The following is an 18,304-nucleotide window of genomic DNA, read 5'->3' on the forward strand; positions in this document are numbered from 1 at the left end:
GTTGTGTTTCTCTTACTGAGTCTCTTCTCATCATCTACTAATATTTCTTCATGACAACATTTGTAACTCTTCCTGTGTTTCTCATTTCCTCTTTTCTCATGACACAATAACAGACTAGAACACATTCTGTAGTTTAATGGTGATATTTATAAATGACTTCTGTTGTCTTAAAATAATTGGACACAGTGCTCAGTTATGACTTTTATTGTCAGAGACTTTAACAGGACTAACATGATGAAGGTTTTCTCCAAATTCATTCAACACAAGCAGAGATGATCACTTCTCCATTCTTCTTCTGTCTGCATACACTGTCAGAAAAAAGGTACAATTTTGTTCCAAGGAGTACAAAATATTATATTGTACCTTTAAAGGTCCACAATAGGTCCTGAGGGAACATTTATGTACCCAAGACAACTTACAAAGGTACAACAATGTGTGAAAGGTACATTTTTGAACCTTTTGAGTTTTTAGCTTCAGTATGTAGCTCAGTATGTGCCAGTAAAAAAGGTTATTTCCTGTTAATGCATCTATTCAACTAATTGTTTTATTTTTAATGTTTATTGTAATATAGTTTTCTTTTTTAATTATTAATGTTTTTTGACAATATTGGTCATTTCATTTTGACCATTGCATCAAAAACTAAAAGTAACGTTACAAGGCAGCGCTCCGTTACAAAGGTAACTTTACCTTCAGTCAAAACCATTTTCTCAGAGACAAACAATAGATTTATGAGACCAAAAATTGACCGTTACACATACGCCCAGATTTAATTAAATGATACCTCATGTTTAAACGTTACAGAGACATCAGAACTGGCGGTGAATTACAGAAAGATCTGCTGAGGTGAGGCAGCATTGGTCGGGTACATGAGTGCTGAGCACTCGGTGATTGTCTGGAGCGCACATCTCCGAAAACATCCAAGCAAACTTTAAAACAGATGCTATCCTTATTAACCGACCACTTATTTTAACTTTAAACACATATATTCTCGCCTAAATAATTCTTAAAACTACATTTAGTAGCAACAGTTATATTATGAACATTGTATGCATCGTTAGGAACGTTGTACAGACCAAACTGCATCTGGATTGGAAGATCCGCCCAATCATCATTAATGATGAACACCTGCTGATAACAAACACAAACACTGAAGAAAACATCAACAAGAAGAAGTCAACATAATAGTGTTTAGTGTTTCCTTTAGTCTGGAAGTAAACTTAACATTTATTTGTTATTATCTCTAATAGTGTATTTTATAGGCACATTTATAAGTCAAACATGAGCTAATTCTCTTAGTTTATAGCTACTCTATCATCAAATTTGAGATGAACATAGGAGACGTTTCAAATTTAGTCTTAATATTCTTAGTTTAATTATGTGCCACAATGGTCTATGAAATGCATTTTTGAAAGTTGCACATTTTCACAGATTAAAGAGACGTAATATTTTAGCTGCAATGCATGCTGGGTAAAAAAGTCATACATGACTCCCAGCATGCATTGCAGCTGAAATAAAATATATACAACTTTTGTCACCATTGTTGAGATTCATATAGCGATTCTTCATGTTGATTCAAACTGGTGGCTTTTTTAATCTATTAAGAGTGTACTTTCATTATAAAATATATTACTGTGGTGCTGTATCTCAGAGTCAGGAACTCAAAATTCAGTCTGAATTTATAAAAGACACCTACACACTAAGAATTGCTGGGTTAGAAAATAACCCAACCTTAATCCAGCTGCTGGGTAACTATGGGACAGAACACGCTCTGGGTTATTTTGACCCAAGTGCTGGGTTTAACCATTTGACCCAAAATGCTGGGTTGTTTGTTTGACCCAACTAGTGGGTCGGGTTAACTGTGTTTCTGGGTTAACATAACCTAAACATTGGGTTATATGTTGTCTCATTGCCTTGCTACTTTTATATTTACCAATAAAAATAAATAATCTGAAAGCAATGTAAAATTATTATAATTTTTCTGTAATACAATTACACAAAACAAATGCAATTGTAAATATGCGTTTTTATTAAATTTATTTCTTTACATTTATTGAATGGGTGCAATTGTCATACATTTCATCCAACACCTACAGACACATAAAAACAAGTTTTTGTAGATCAGTTTCTTTAGAAACACAAAACTAGGTGAATTAGGCACTGTAGATTCCTATTCTATATACCAACATTGCAGCATTAGAACACTCAAAATATATTATTGGCACATGAGAATCAGTCCAAACAGTGTGCCATTAAAACTAACCCAAACAAAGACTCAAAGCAACAGACAATACATGTTACAACTTAAAGCATGTTACAAGTGCCCAGAAAAAACTGTTGTCCTCAAAAACTTTCCACATGAAGACTCATGTCCATCAATACGATAAACTGCATGCTGGAGAAATTTCTAAGTAGGAAGAGACTGCTTAGTTAACATCAAGCACAGAAAAGGACTTGAAACAGATCAACTTAGCAACAAGTCAGTTTCAATTGCATGTCCCGAAACAATGGCGAAGGTCTGGGATGTCGTTGCTGCCTCGTCCCAAAGGCACAAAATGTGCAGATTATATCACTGGTCTCTGCATTTTGCAAGTATTCCACCATGAAAGTCCCCACCTGTTAAATATATGACAGTTAGTCTTAAAACATAACTAACATTTAAGTTAAAATGCATTTAATGAACAAACACAGAGGCCTTATAAAAACAATAATTTTAGAAGAATATTTCAAAAATCACTTTTAGTATTTTACTTCATTCACTACATTCATATTGTATATCATTTACTTCTGAGGATATAACATACAGTGATGGCCAAAACTATTAGAACACTTGTATTTTTACCAGCTGGAAAATGGTATAAAAGTCAGTTATTTCTATCGTTTGCTGTCGTGTGTCAGAAGATAATTTCTGTTTAATTTTTCAAACATTATTTTTGTCATTAATTGTAATAATCAGTGAGATTAAGAGGCATAGCTTTTAGCTAATGCAGCTAACGGTAACGTTACCTGAGGGGAAAAAAGCGCGAAAATGCTAAATTTTAAATTATTGCTAGTTGGTTGGATCCGGCACGTCACAGACACTTGAAAAAATATCCCCTTAGATTAAGTTTTGTATGAAAATATCTAATTCTGACTAAACATTACAAATCCAAACAGTAGACAAACAGTAACCGAACTCTACCGTGTATTTCTGACCTAAGGCTAGTTCATATATTTCCATGAGGATTTAACGTGAAGGATAAAAACCTTTTAAAGTAAAAATATGCACACGTACACACATATATATAACATAAGGATAAAGCGATTGTTAAAGCCTTTTTTTTAATTAGCATGCTAAACTGCTAAATTACTTAACGTTAATCAATCACAGAATAAAACACTTCCTCCGCACAGCGACAGATCAAATACTGCATTAAACAGTAAAATCAGTGTGCACTTACCACAAGTTATTAAAAATAATCATATTATTATATTTATTTACCTTATAAAATCAGCTTGATGTGATGTGCGTTGCCGTCTGACAATGAGACGCGTGAAGGATCCAGAAGGTTCGATGAAGTGGAAAAATGAACAAACCGGTTGGGTCAAAATAACCCAACCCATCTGTTCAGTGGTGAAAGAACCCCTACAGTCCATTTGACCCAGCATGAGAAACCCAACTGTGTGTTTACAGTACCTCAAACAACCCAAAATTATGACCCAGCACAATTAACCCAAAAATGTGTTTACAGAAATAACCCAGCATTTTTTAGAGTGTGGGTGTTCAGCTCGGCCAAGTTTTGTGCAGAAGTTCCTCATTTTTATCTTAATGTAGTGCTTCCATCCACAACACCCAGTCTGAGTTCCTTTCTCATGTAAACATGGATGGTTTGAATCAAGGCCTCAGCAACTTTGTACTTAATCCTTCTTCTGCAAGGCCTTACATGGTAAGAGAAAGGAGAGTTCCATTCACAAGAAATTGATAATTTCCTTCCTGGAGCTGCATTTCTGCACAATATGAAAAGCGTGTCACTATGAATACCTGAAGCCAAGTGCAAGACCAGGACTCAGGAGATGACAATATGATGGTATCATTGCTGCTACATGAGTCAACAGATGGCAAATCATCTGCGGCCTCATTTATAAAACCTCATTAAATGAATGTTATAAAACATTTAGACTGATCGTGAACACCTCATTAAAATCACTTTTAAATATTAAATATTTAGATTGAATTTTTATTGAAGATTTGAGTTGGATTTTACAGGAGGTGCATGATAGAAATATCACTCAATACAAGCGCAAATATAATAACTCTGCAGATTTAATTTAATTCTAACTCTGCCTCGTCTTCTGGTTCTCCCTCCAACTCCACTCACCCTGTCTGCATTGTTTACATCCATATTTAAAACCTGTGAAGGTGAAAACTGAGTCAAAGGTCGAGAATTGGTGTATGGTTGTGACTATTTTGTGTGTGGTTCTGGTGTTTGAGTGACACGTTTCAGAAATTGTGTGACAAGTAAACATTTTGTGTGTAAGCAGTTGAAAAAATCAGTCTGTGAAAATCAGAAATCTGTGTATGTACTGTTGTACAGCAGGTGGCGCTGTTACACACCTTGGGAAAAGTGAAAATGTACAGAATCTCTTAACCTAGGACGTATATATCTTATCAGTTTTTTTATCATTGTTTTGTGTCTAATCTGGGTGGAGTCTTGGACAAAAAATATGAATTATAATCAAAGTGATGCATTTTTGAAGAAACCTGCCCACAACCAAGAAAAGATAATGTGAACAACTGAAGATAGAAGAATTTAGTTTATTTTGCTTAAAAGCAGAGACTCTTCTTTCCTTCGATATATTGATTGTCTGTATATTTCTTACAGAAAAGTTTGCTGAAAATGTTAAAAAACGCTGGCGCTGGCTGGCAACTTAAAAAAAAAGGCTGAAGGGGAAAAAGTTAATTCCTCTAGTGGTGACACTTCTTGCGAGATTAACTTGATTGATGTCTGAATACTTCTGTTGGCCTGGGTTGTATTCCAGAAAGCTGGTTATTGGAGATACCCGGGTTAGTTATCTGATAACCTCAACTTTCAGTTCCCAAAACAAAGATAACTTTCAGGGTATATAAGTAACCATAGCAACATACCTGCTCCAGAGCATCTTATGTTCCAGGGTTACTTCATTTAAAGGAAATGTTTCTAAGCTTTACAATAATATTTGATGCATTTGGTCAAAGATAGTTGTGTCTAATGGTTAGAGAGCCAGATTTAAAACTCAAAGGTTGTAAGTTTGATTCTCAGGCTGGCATGTTTCCAAGGTTTTACTAAAGATGACTTTCAATGGGATCAGCATGAAGTATTGTTCACATATTTAAATTCTTAATATAATTTTAAATTAATTTACATAAAAAACTGTTTAGTATTGAAAGGCCTTTCTCCAGATTACAGCTAGTCTTTCAGGATCGGCCGTTTCCACATCTTTTAACATTTGGAAAGCCATGACCTTTAAGCAAAGAAAGTCAAAAGAAAACAAACAAAACATATATATTTTATATGTAAAAGGGATATTTAAAGGCTAAATGATGATTATGTATATAGGACTGGACCTAACATTTTAAACCTCATCCTTCAGATCTTCATCCTCTGCTGCAAATGATTCATCATACATTGTGAATATGGTCAATGTAGTTTCTGGAATTAAAAGAGTCTCAATTAATATGACTACATCAGCAGTACAAAGTCAGTTTTCAGAAAACTAAATAAAGATTTAATACTGTCTTCAAAATGACCAATGTGGTCAAATACAGACAACACGTTAAAATAACAGACAAACATCTCAACAAATCTACAGCGTTTAAAGTTTAATAAACATATAACCTATAAATAATTTAATTTCATGAATTTTATCCCACACTTAATACATTGAAGCAGATTAAAGTCTTCTGTGAAGAAAACTCAGATTTCTAAAGTTGTCTTACAGTCAAAAACTTTAAGCTTCCCGTCCGTTTCCATGGTGACTGGTGAGATCTGTGATCCATTGACAGTGTCTTCATGTTGTTTCTGTGAGCGTGTTAACTCTGAGTATCTTTAGGGAGATTAAACAAACTCTTCTCAGGTGTTTTGAACAGACAGACCCCGAGTAAACAAGTTTGTGTTTATCAACCGAGAGTTCAGAGTTTAGCTGACGGTAAATTAACCTGCTTTCTGGAATAAACACCAGCACTGGGAAGCATAGATCCACTAATTAAGTGTAAAAAAACAATTCAATTGATTTTTTCAGATGTTTTATGTCATTCTACATATGTAAACTGGAGCAGACAGGTTTGTGTTTATTACTGATGTTTGGATGTCTTGTCTTGATGCTCAGAGTCACTGCAGACACTACACAGATCTGACCACCGTTCACACTCAAGCTGAGAATGACCTGCTGCTGACCATGATGTGAGGATTTTCAAGAGCATGGATTGGTCTGTTCAGAGACTGATGGAAGTGTTCAGATGGAACAAACGTCTCCATGTCCTCCATTAACTGTCTGTCTAGTATACGTGACATAACTGGTCAGAAGTGAGCGTGTGGTGCTGTAGGTCCTGATGCTCTGATAGATGATCAACATGCTCAACAGCCCTTCATTCATCTGCAAACAGAGTGAGTTCAAACCCAGCAGGTATAGTGTCAGCCGTCACATTTATATCACCAGGACTTGAATCTTAAAAAGCTACAGAATTTATTACCTCAAGTTTTATTTTAAAATATCTGGATGTGAGATACAGGTTTTCATTATTCAAGTTCATGATTTTTGGTTGTAAAAGTCATGTCTCAATATTCAGGACATCAAATTAGATTTTGAGAATTTCATTTGGCTATAACCAAGTATAACATCCGGGTATGTTAAGAGGAGCAATAGACCGTCGACAATAGAACCCAAGAGGCAAACTCTAGTGCTTTTATGGTAACAGCCACCAGGTGGCGCATCGGCAGCGCGGCCTCCATTTATAGACTTTATTGAGCATTTCTATTGTATGCACATTTCTGTTTGCTAGTTATTGCTACTACACTATGTCTGAAATATATATATTTATATAAATAATGAAAACATGAATTTCACAACCTGAATTTTAAGGACAGTGAATTGATCAAAAAATATTTTCAAAGAATTAAAATCAAGGACAAGAAAATTTGGGGTTATAAATGTTGTTGTTTAGAAGCAATCGTTTTATGGAATCAATTATAATGTTCAACTATAAATACAAGTAAATTCAACGTGATCTCACAGAAATGCATCCCAGATAGCAAATTTTTGCGGCCCAAATCTGGCCCACACCTTACTCCCCATACTTTACTCATCTGGCCCACATATGGCGTGGAATGATGGCACTTGTGCGGTCCGCTCCTGTTTGGCAGATTTGGGCCACAGGCATGCCAAAGCTATGCCACATGTCAAACATCAGAGAAAATAAAGCAGAACTGACCCAAATATAAACAACAGTTCATTTCAATTATGGCCCAGATTTATCCCAAAACCAACACCTTTCTGTGCTCCTGTTTGACAGAATTTGTAATGAGTTTCAATATTATTATAGTGATGATTGAGTTATTAGTGATGAACATCTGCTTTTTAAAATAAAAAAGATATTTACCCAGACGAATACAACAACTACAACCTGAAATACAACCCAGCTAACAAAAGTTTGTTATAAGAACGTTCCTTTTAAAATATTCAAAATGTCATTTTTTTATGTTTTAAGATCATTTCCAGCTGACAAAAGTCACCATTATGGTGATCAGTGTTTCCTTGAGTTGGGCTCGTGACCCTTGACATTTACTCTTGAACATAGATGTACTTATAAAGTACATTTGTCAAAGAAATTGAAACGATGCTCTGAGCAATGGTGTTGGTTGGTGGTCAGTGAGATATCTACCATGTTTTCATTTGAATAAATTACTGTCCTGCTGATCTTGAAATTACATTAAAACATCTGGGAGTTTGATTACATTTTTCAGTCTCAAAAGCTTTTTTGAAAAAAAAAATACTCAGAATTTAGACACACAGACATGAAGAATCAGTTTATGAATCTCAACAATGGTGAGAATAAACAAAAGAGAACTTCATGCTGTGATGCATGCTGGGTAACATCATAGCACAAAACTAATGAATAATTCCCAGCATGCATTGCGGTTGATTCACTTATCTGAGTAAGTTGGTTGTTTCTCACCATTGCTGAGATTCATACATTGATTCTTGATATCTGTGTGATTCTAAAATGTTGTTTGATAAAAATACATCCGTTTTTCACAAATCTTTCTAGATATCTAAAAACAGTCAGATTTCCTGATTTTACAATGTCCTTTCAGGATCTGTAATATAGCACTCAACCTAAATGAGTACTAAATCAAGCTATAACATCACAGAGGTTTCACCAATACCATTTGGTTTGGTTCCTATTTGCTCTGCCATGAAAAGTGCACTTTATAAGCACCCAGTTTCAGCAGGTCAAACAAACCTTTGCTCAGGGGTCAAGATCCCAACCCAAGGAAACACTGATCACCATGATGGTAACATTCTTAAAACATTTAAAACATGTGAAAAACCTCTAAGGAACGTTCTTATAACAAATGTTTGTTAGCTGGGTTGTATTTCAGGCTGTATTTCAGGTTGTAGTTGTTGTGTTTCTCTGGGTAAATACTTTTTTTGTAGTTTTTGTTGAACTTTTCTGCAGTGATGCTGTTTGTTAACAGCAGATGTTCATCACTAATAACTCAATCATCACTATAATAATAATGAAACTCAATACAAATTCTGTCAAACTGGAGCACAGAAAGGTGTTGGTTTTGGGATAAATCTGGGCCAGAATTGAAATGAACTGTTGTTTATATTTGGGTCAGTTCTGCTTTATTTGTTTTGATGTTTGACATGTGGCATAGCTTTGGCATGCCTGTGGCCCAAATCTGGCAAACAGGAGCGGACCGCACAAGTGCCATCATTCCACGCCATATGTGGGCCAGATGAGTAAAGTATGGGGAGTAAGGTGTGGGCCAGATTTGGGCCGCAAAAATGTGCTATCTGGGATATCTACACTGTAAAAAATGCTCCGTAGTTTTAATGGAAATATACCAGTAAAATTCTGTAAAAAATATACGAAAAAATCACGTTAACAGCTTTGTAGTTTAAAACTTCTGGGCAAAAACTTCAAGCTGTTTATGACCATAATACATTTGAGTCTTTTACATTAAGAGCATGTATTTATATAAAAAATGTTTTACATAAAATGAAAACATGGACCACATTTATAAAAGTCGTGATACATGTTCTGTGCTGAGGGTTCATAGCGTGTGTTGAGAAATCCGGAAGCTTTCAGTGAAGTGCGTATCGAGGCTTGTATCGCTTTAGACCAATGACGTCACAGATGACGGTTCAAATGTTGCTGCGACATTTTGACAGCTATAAAAACCAAGTTACACAAGCACATCCACTGACCTCTGCCCAGTCATGACCCGACACTTTCCAGTTTTATAATACTAATATTACTCCTACTGCCTATTATGACCAAATAATAAAAATACACACATGTGATAGCCCCATTCATTTCTATCATATTCGTTTATTACAAAGTTATGTTTTACAATCATCATATACTGCCAGAAAAGACACATTATGTTCATAAAAATAGATTAGTCTATGTGATTTTTTTTATTTTTTCTCTTAACAGTAATTTCTAAATAACTGGCACAAAATAAATTGTATCAGAGACCACATCAGGCACATTGTTAATGTGTCTGCGTGTTTTACACTCTTTGGCCACCAGTATTGTGTATTTTTTTTTTAAATATAAATGTACACAAGCACTTGTTTTTTAAGATTTAAGTCACGCATCTGCGCTAAATATGCGTGGCACCATGTGCGGGAATACCCCCACTTTCAGTCCTCTGCACTTTTTCGACACGCCTCCGCCAACATTCCCGCTCATGTGATCTGGTTAGTTACATAGATTTGAGTGAATTCAAATCCAGCCAATCACAATTGAGTGTTATGAGGCGAGTCGTCTCTCGTGAACACTTAATCTTCAAACAGATGTAAGCGGGAACGATGCAGAGCGCTTTGTTGTAGCGGCGAATAAAACTGCGGGCATTAGCAGTGATTAATAAAGATACTTATATATATAGCTACATGGCATACCTCAGAAATAAGATGTTTCAAAGCCGATAATGTATGCTAACAGTACGTGGAGGTAAGGCCACTATTTAAGGTCCAAACCTGCGTTTAAAAGTGAAAGTGAAGAACTGTGTCATCACTATAATCAGTTCATATGAGTCCTGTTTAGTGAAGTACACTTTTATCACAGAACTTATGTGATCGTTTAGTTAGAAGAATATACACATACTGTGCTTAAAAATAGTGTTTGAATAACTGTATAGCAGATAAACTAGTAACAATAACGTTCATGTTATTTATGAATAACCTATACATTGTAATCTGATGCCACCAGGCCCGGATTGGCTAATCGGGAGCACCGGGAGAATTCCCGGTGGGCCGGTCTGTTTTTTTTGGCCGCGAGGGCCGGTGTAGTCATGGCACGGTTGAAATGTGGATGCTGCTGTCCCTAGGGTGCCTGCACTCACAGCAGCCCTAATCTTTTTATTTAATACTTTTTTCACAGCCCCACTCAGAGTGCAGCCTGCAGGTTAATGATGACGTGATTATCTTTAGACTCCCTGGCCCCGCCCCCGACAGGGGCACTGCAAGTTGCTCAAAATAAAAAAACGTCAGAAATAAAAATGGATAACAGAAAGCGCAAACGCGGCGCTGAAAAGGCCAGAATAAAAAAGAAGAAAGCTCTGGAAACTGACGCGGCCAAATGTTCTAAGCTGACCACATTTTTTCTCAAAACAAATGAAGACTACGAGACGGCCGGTAAGCTAACGTTAAGGTAGTTAGGAATAGGAGCACTGCAAGATGCTAGCGGTCGTGCAAAACAAAGTTGTTTGCAAACCACCGTTCATGTATCAAACTTTTTCATTCACAACTCCTTCCTGGTGAAAGATTCTTCCTATCTCTGTCCGTTCAACCACATCTCTCACAACATTTAAAAAAATACTTAAAACTTCTGTGAATACTTGACAAACAAATGAAAAAATAAAAATTACACGAACCCTTTCTCTCAACTGGTAGTGTTCTAGCTTTTGTTGAAACCAGTAACTTTGTATTGGCATGTATTATGGCTCCTGTATGAACTATCGCTTATTGCTCCTAAACTCTTTGTAAGTCGCTTTGGATAAAAGCGTCTGCTAAATGTCTAAATGTAAATGTACAGGATTTGTATTTTCTCTTTTCTTTTCTGATATGAAATGTTTTGTGGGTCACCACTATGTTGAAGACTGGAGTGTGTGTTTAACTCAAGGTCAGCAATGAGATGCTGATGTCATGCTGCATGTTGCTTTGTTTATAAGTGACTTTGATATTTTAATAAAGAATTACAAAGAAATAAATTAAGTAAATGTTATGTTTTCACTTTTATGCATTTGGACCAAGTTTTCATTGTATATAAAGAAATGCTGTTGATATAAAATACTCAAATGTATTAAGTTCATTCACAGCTTGAAGTTTGTGCCCTGAAGTTTTAAACTGCAAAGCTGTTTACATTCTTTTCCTGTATTTTTTACAGAATTGTACTGGCAACCACAGCTGCCGATATTTTTCCATAAAAATTACGGAACATTTTTTACAGTGTAGAAACTCAAGATTAACATGACACTGGCTTTGTGTGTTATATCTGCTTGAAGGTTTGCGGCCATTTGTTTGGGGTACACACATTTGAATGCAGGTATACGTATGTGTAGAAGTGTGAAAAATATATGTGAAGATCAACACCATCAGGATCTGGTGCTTTATATGGGTTGACTGCCCAGAGTGATCTGAGCATGTCAGACAGAGAGATGGTTAGAGAACAGCTTTTGTTATCTGTTGGCAGTTTCATTGCAGGGGAGGTGTTGCTAGAGTCAAACCACATTGACAAAACACATAATATGTTTGAAGTTTTGTTGTGTGATAACATTATAATAAATGACAACAGACGTTCAAAGCTTCAACCTTATATCTCAACAGAAGCTTTGAATGTAAAAATTGCATGGCAAAAATGACATTCAGTACAGTCTAATATGAGCATTCAAAATGTCCGCTACGGCCATTCTCGTAGTGAGAGATTTCTGAGAGTTCTAGTGTTAAGAAAAAGAGTCCTGACAACATAAAACATTTAGAAAAGTTGATTTAATGTGTATTAGCAGAATATTAAATTTGGAAACATATGGAACATTATAGAACAAATAAACTGCATTCATCAAAATATCTATTTATTAGAATATAATGAAATCATAGTGAATGCTCAAGACGCTCATTGATTTAGTAGAGTATTGTGGTTCATTATATTGTTAAAATATTATGTTTTGTATACAAAACGAGCTTAATCACCACAGCTGGATCTCTTCATCATATAATATCATATGTGTGTCAAATCATATCACATTTCTGTTATAATTCATATTATAATCAATTAATAGGTTCTGAATTCATATGAAAAGAAACAGCTTTAAACATTTTCTTATAACAAACAAGCAAACATTTCCATGGATCGGTGTCCAGTAAGAATTTGTCCCGCTCACATTAACGTTATAAAAATCTTTCTATTGCTGCAACACCAGCTGCACCAACAGCAGCACCAGCAGCAGCACCAACAGCAGCACCAGCAGCAGGCACCAAAAACAACACCAACGGGGCCACCAATAGTTCCAACAGCTCCACCAAGAAAACCACAGGTTGTAACAAAAAGAGCCAGACTGACTTTACCAAGTGCAGAAGCAGCTAAACTAAACCTCGGCGCATACCTGCTAGAAAATTGTGTAAATTCACTGTTACGTTGTGTTTTTAACATGTTGATCATGCTCTCAACCTCCTCTTGTTTGGCTTTTAACTCTTCCTCTATTTCCTTCCTCTCTTTTTTTGCTCTCTCAACCTCCTCTTGTTTGGCCTTTAACTCTTCCTCTCTTTCCTTCCTCTCTTTTTTTGCTCTCTCAGCCACCTCTTGTCTTTGTTTCACCTCTTCTTTTCTTTTCTCTTTCTCTCTCTTCATCTTTGCTTTAATTTCTTCTAATTCATATGTTTTTTCTTTAATCTCCTCTTCCTCTCTTTTTTTCCTCTGTTCCTCCTTCTGTCTAAATCTCTGAGCATCTTCAAACATCTCATTACTGTAGTGTCCTCCTCCATTCTGCTCTATCATTGTGTCAATCTTCTGCAGTAGTTCACTGACCTGCTGTCTGTTATTCTTTTGTTTTTTTTCAAACACATGATATCTCCCGCCACACTCCTGAACTATTTGTCTTAAGGCACAGTTCTCATTAATAAGAGTCTCTATAGATTCCCCCTCTAAATCATCTCCATGTGTAAAGAGGATAATGGCATATTTTGAAACTTCCTCACCAAACATTATTTCAATAAGATCATAGATCTGCTTCTCCTGCTCAGTGAATCTGTCAATTACTCTTAAAACTATCAGAAAAGCGTGAGGTCCAGGACTGGATAGATAAATAGTTCTCGCTATCTCTGTCATAAACTCGACATGTTTAATGTTTGTGTCAAGTAATCCAGGAGTATCAACTACAGACACTTCTCTGTCTGAAACAGTGGTGTTATGCTCTGAACATTTCTTAGTTATTGAAACAAATCTCCTCTTAGATTCAAATGCTTTCTGTCCTAGTATTGTGTTTCCAGCTGCGCTCTTTCCAACACCAGTTTTACCCAGCAGCACAATCCTTATACATGAGAGACCACCATCAGCTGTGTGTTGTTCATCGTCAGTGTTTGCTGCGTTGTTAGGAATCTGTCTGAGGAGCCTCCCTCCATCTGATGCTGAATACAAGAAAAACAGATATAAGTATTGTGTTCACTATGCTCCATTCCCATCATGGTGATCAGTGTTTACTTGTGTTGGGCTCTTGACCCTTGATTTTCATATGTCCAAATTTTGACAAGCTGTAAATGTGGTGATGTGCATCAGAATCCAATCAAATGGTGTTGGTTGTTGGTAACTTAAAAAATCACCATATTGTAGCTGTGTGCGGTGCAATGATGATGAAAAACTTCATAATTACAGAAAGTGTTAAAAAGTTTTGTGAAAACCACTGTTTCTGTAAACATGGATGTGATTTTAACACGGCGTCTTAGAATTAGTCTGATTAACTAAAGAAAGTAAAGAAAGATTGTTGCATACAAGAAGTTCATCATCTTTAGTAGACCAGTCGAAGACAAAAGGACAAAACCTTTTAAAATGTAATGTAGATGTTTACTAACCATATGATCCGTAAACTTAAAAAATAAATAAAATGAATTCTATGAAGACCTACCCTTTAAACCCAATGATTTTTGAATGATTTTTGCTAGCAGGATTCTAACTTGGTCACTAGATCCTTGATTTTCATTGTCAAACACATGATATCTCTGACTGTACATCTGAATGAGTTCCTTCAAGCTCTCATTTTCATCAAGGAATTCTTTTATCGTCTTGTTTTCTGTCTTCAGTTTATCTCCTCTGGTGATGAGAATCCAGGTTTGATTAAAGCGTTTTTCTCCCAAGAGCTTCTCAATCCTCTTCACAGTTTCTCTATCATCTGCAGTGAACCTGTCAGCTTCGATGACCAGTAGAAACACACAGACACCTGCTTCACATTTCTGGAAAACCTTTTCATCTATCATCTGCTGAAACTCATTTTCTATCATCTCTGGGTCAAAGAATCCTGGTGTGTCAAAAATAGTGACCTGTTTCCCATCAACCATTCCAGATTCTTCCACCACATCTGGTGTGACAGATTTAGAGCTTTTATTTGATGTGAAAGCTTGTCGTCCCAGTATTGTATTTCCAGATGCACTTTTCCCAGCTCCTTTTTTCCCCAGTAAGACGAATATTAAACTCTGTTCCATTTTTAAGTGAGACCTAAACCTAAATAAATAAACATCGGTGAGACAGCATCATTAATGCAAGACTTTTATACATTTTATTAATTTATAATCTGTTTCAATTTGATTTTTTTCTAAGACGTTGATGTTTTACCCTAAAAAAAGAACAAGAACAGAAATAGTTTGACTTTTGTTACGGTTCTTTGCAGGATTAAGTTTACAGAGAAATATAATTCAGGAAAACAGAATGAATAGATAAAAACTCAGGGAAAATGTCCTTTAAAATTCAATAAATACAATGGGCCAGGGGGGAGATTAAGTCAAGTTTCAAGTCAAATCAAGTCAGTGGTTTACCTCATGGGTTCTCAATCCTGGGACCCCCTGACATAATGTTTTAGATTTATCCCTTTATAAAACACCTGATTCAAGTCAACTGCTAGTTATCCAGATAGCAAGAGAGAAGATGAAAACCATTGAATCAATGTTTATAATGGTTGATTTGTCAATGTTAACGGAATTTAATCAATATCACTTTTGCACCTGAAATTGATGTTGAAAATGTTTAAATTTCATCAAATCATCATTATTGTGATCAGTGTTTGCTGTAATTGGACCTCGACTCCAGAACTATTGATGCCCAAGCGTGTCAGAATTTGTTTTGTTTATTTTGTCACAGTACCTTCCAATTATAATGTATCATGGATCTTGAGTGTTACCTAAAGCATCTTCATTTTTTTAGAGCTCTGAAGAAGTAATTATATCCAGCATAAACCTTTCCAATATTATCCTTCGACAATGGTGGTTTGTTGAAATTCAACATTAAAAGCATTAATTAACATTAACAAATCCCATTTTAACATTGATTCAATGGTTTGTACCTGCTTTCAGTCACGGGTCCACTATAAATTCATAGAACTTCCTGAATGTTCTATGAAGGTCCACCAAATGACCCCACCACACCCTTTAAAAAACTCCACATCGTGATGATTCGACACCAGGAGAGAACGTTCTCAGAAAAAAAAAAAACATTTCAAGCGGGGTCTGGACTTTTGGTTTTGTTTTTAACACTGACAGCAAAATAGTTGTGTAAAATATTAAAATATTTGAGAAAACTATTAATTTTTCTTGGGAAAGAAACTTAAATATTTCATAAAAAAACTAGAACAAATTAGTCAAAACTAGACTAATTCAAATATATAAAGACACAATAATTTAAAACAGACAAATACAATTGATTATAATCAGCAATAAAGTCAAACCTGTGAGTGCCCTTCTGTGTGTCAGTCTGTTAAACTTCTAAATTCCAAATAGCAAGTGAAAGTTTAGATCTCATTTTATATAGACATGGTTAAAAAATAGGCGTATTCAACTTCAAATTCAACCGTACTTCACACAATAAAGGTGGAGCTAAAATGTGAAGAAAGGAAGAGAAGAATGTACACATACAGACTGTGAACCACCCCCTTAGTGTCTGTGTTCCTTGAAATCATGTGACATGGCGTAAAGGGAACATGTTTGTTCTGTTTTGTAATAGTGTTCATAAACTTTTATTAGAAATGTAAAAATGTGAATGTACTTAAATTCGTTTGACCAAATTTCGGTGCAAAAAATGCATTTCTTACAAATCAAGATTCATTTACTTAACAAGAAAAATGACATAGTTATTTATCCTTGTTTTATGAAAGAAAATATTGGAAATAACTAAGTTTGTGTATAAAACAAGCAAAATAAAACAATTCTGCCAAAGGGGAGAGAAAAATAAAGTTGAGGTAGGTAAAATCAAACTAAATTATATTCGTATTTTATCTATTTTAAATTCTTATATATATATGCTTAAGCCCCCTCCACCCCCCCCTCTGCACATGCCTGTGTGTGAATAGCTTTCAGTACTTTTCCACTGAAGCTCTGTTAGTTTTATTTCATGCCATATATAGAGTTTTTCTTTGTGCCTGTTTTTATTCTTGTTGGATAACCGCATCCAGTTTTTATTCTTGATGCTTAAGCACCTGCCTCTTTGGCCCTTAATGCAGAAAGTGCCCTTTTGTCAAGGCAAAAAAGAAAGGTTTCGAAATTAAAGGCTATTTTGTGAAGGACTGCTCAAGACACTTAATCCTGGCTCAGACTACAGGAGTTGTAAAATCCTGACAGATTTTAAATTCTGGTTGCAGCTCACACATAAGGAGAATCTTATCAGATTATTTTATGTAAAATATTAAACCTGGCATTACATCTACATTTGAATCTCTTTTTCAAGCACTACAAAAATAGGTTTGCCCTTTGTAAACTTGGATTTATGATTGTGAAATGTCCAGAGAAGAAAACGTTGGGGGTAAAGTTGTGATTTTAAATAAGACTAAATGTAGCAAGTGCAAAAATAAAAATTCATTGATTGCATTTGTTTATATCATAATTGCACATCAAAAGACATTTTCAGACACCCAAATACAGGATAATATTTTAAAATTATCATACCAGACCCAGCGGGCACCTTGATGTCAATTTGACGTCAAATTTTAGACAAGATTTGATCAAGATGGTGCACAACGTCATTTCAAATTCAAATCATACATCAAATTCTTCAAGGTTGTTAATGAGGTGAAAATATGAGGTTTATCCCATACTGAAATTGGTTAATGTAAGTATAGCCCAAAATGATTGACATTGAAATGACGTCAAATCAACGTTGCATTATAGGCGTTCATTTGATGTCGTATTGACATCACATTGACATCAATGTAAATCCAGTTAGCCTGAAGTTGAAATAGCATTTTTTTACCAACTGGCCCCTCAAAATGCATCTATTTGTCACATCTTTTGAAACAGTTGTTGGATTTGACTCCTAAAATTGTAATACCTTATGTATGCATGGGCGCCGTAAAGGGGTGGAAGGTTAGGACGATTCTAAGGGCCCAGGCAGATTTAGGGCCCAGAACAGCAGACCCCCTTTTTATTTTCCTATTTCTTTTCTCTTTTTTATATGTAACCCTCTTTCTCTCTCTCCGCACGCTTACTGGGCCCTAGCACCGCCTCTGCTACTCTGCGTTGTGTTGTGTGTGTTCGTGGGTGGTGGTAGAGAGCGGGGACTCAGAAACAAAGGGGTTCGGGATCGTGGCTCGACCGTTTATTCCACAGCACGGCATCTGTAGTGTTGATAACATGAACTCAACTTAAGTTTTCAACTAGCAAAGTACATTACAATGCACAGGCAATTCGACAGCAAGCTCGTGCTACTTATATTATCATACATAGCTTTGCATTAGCCAACATGGGTAAATCACATTTCAAAGGCAAAACAAAACATTTTAACCCTCTACATTATGCTGCATTTAGATCGTTAGCAGTTTAAAACACAAAGTATCTCAATAAAATGAACTTTAGTGCGATAAAA

At 35.6% G+C, this 18,304-nt stretch overlaps 1 protein-coding gene across 2 annotated transcripts; it reads right to left on the reverse strand.

Annotated features, from left to right (window-relative positions):
* Window positions 1-12,218: 12,218 nt before the first annotated feature.
* Window positions 12,219-16,308, reverse strand: LOC130420668 (GTPase IMAP family member 4-like). Of its 2 annotated transcripts, none has more exons than XM_056748145.1 (3): window positions 16,176-16,308; window positions 14,367-14,959; window positions 12,219-13,872 (listed from the first exon to the last, which is right to left on the reverse strand). In XM_056748145.1, the coding sequence occupies exons 2-3, from the start codon at window positions 14,938-14,940 to the stop codon at window positions 12,626-12,628; spliced, it is 1,821 nt and encodes a 606-aa protein (XP_056604123.1). In that variant the 5' UTR covers window positions 14,941-14,959; window positions 16,176-16,308; the 3' UTR covers window positions 12,219-12,625. The 2 variants fall into 2 exon arrangements, with proteins under 2 accessions (XP_056604123.1, XP_056604124.1); XM_056748146.1 differs by lacking the exon at window positions 16,176-16,308 and adding an exon at window positions 15,795-16,169.
* Window positions 16,309-18,304: the final 1,996 nt, after the last annotated feature.

The sequence above is a fragment of the Triplophysa dalaica genome, chromosome 5 (assembly GCF_015846415.1).
Source record: "Triplophysa dalaica isolate WHDGS20190420 chromosome 5, ASM1584641v1, whole genome shotgun sequence".
NCBI lineage: Eukaryota > Metazoa > Chordata > Actinopteri > Cypriniformes > Nemacheilidae > Triplophysa > Triplophysa dalaica.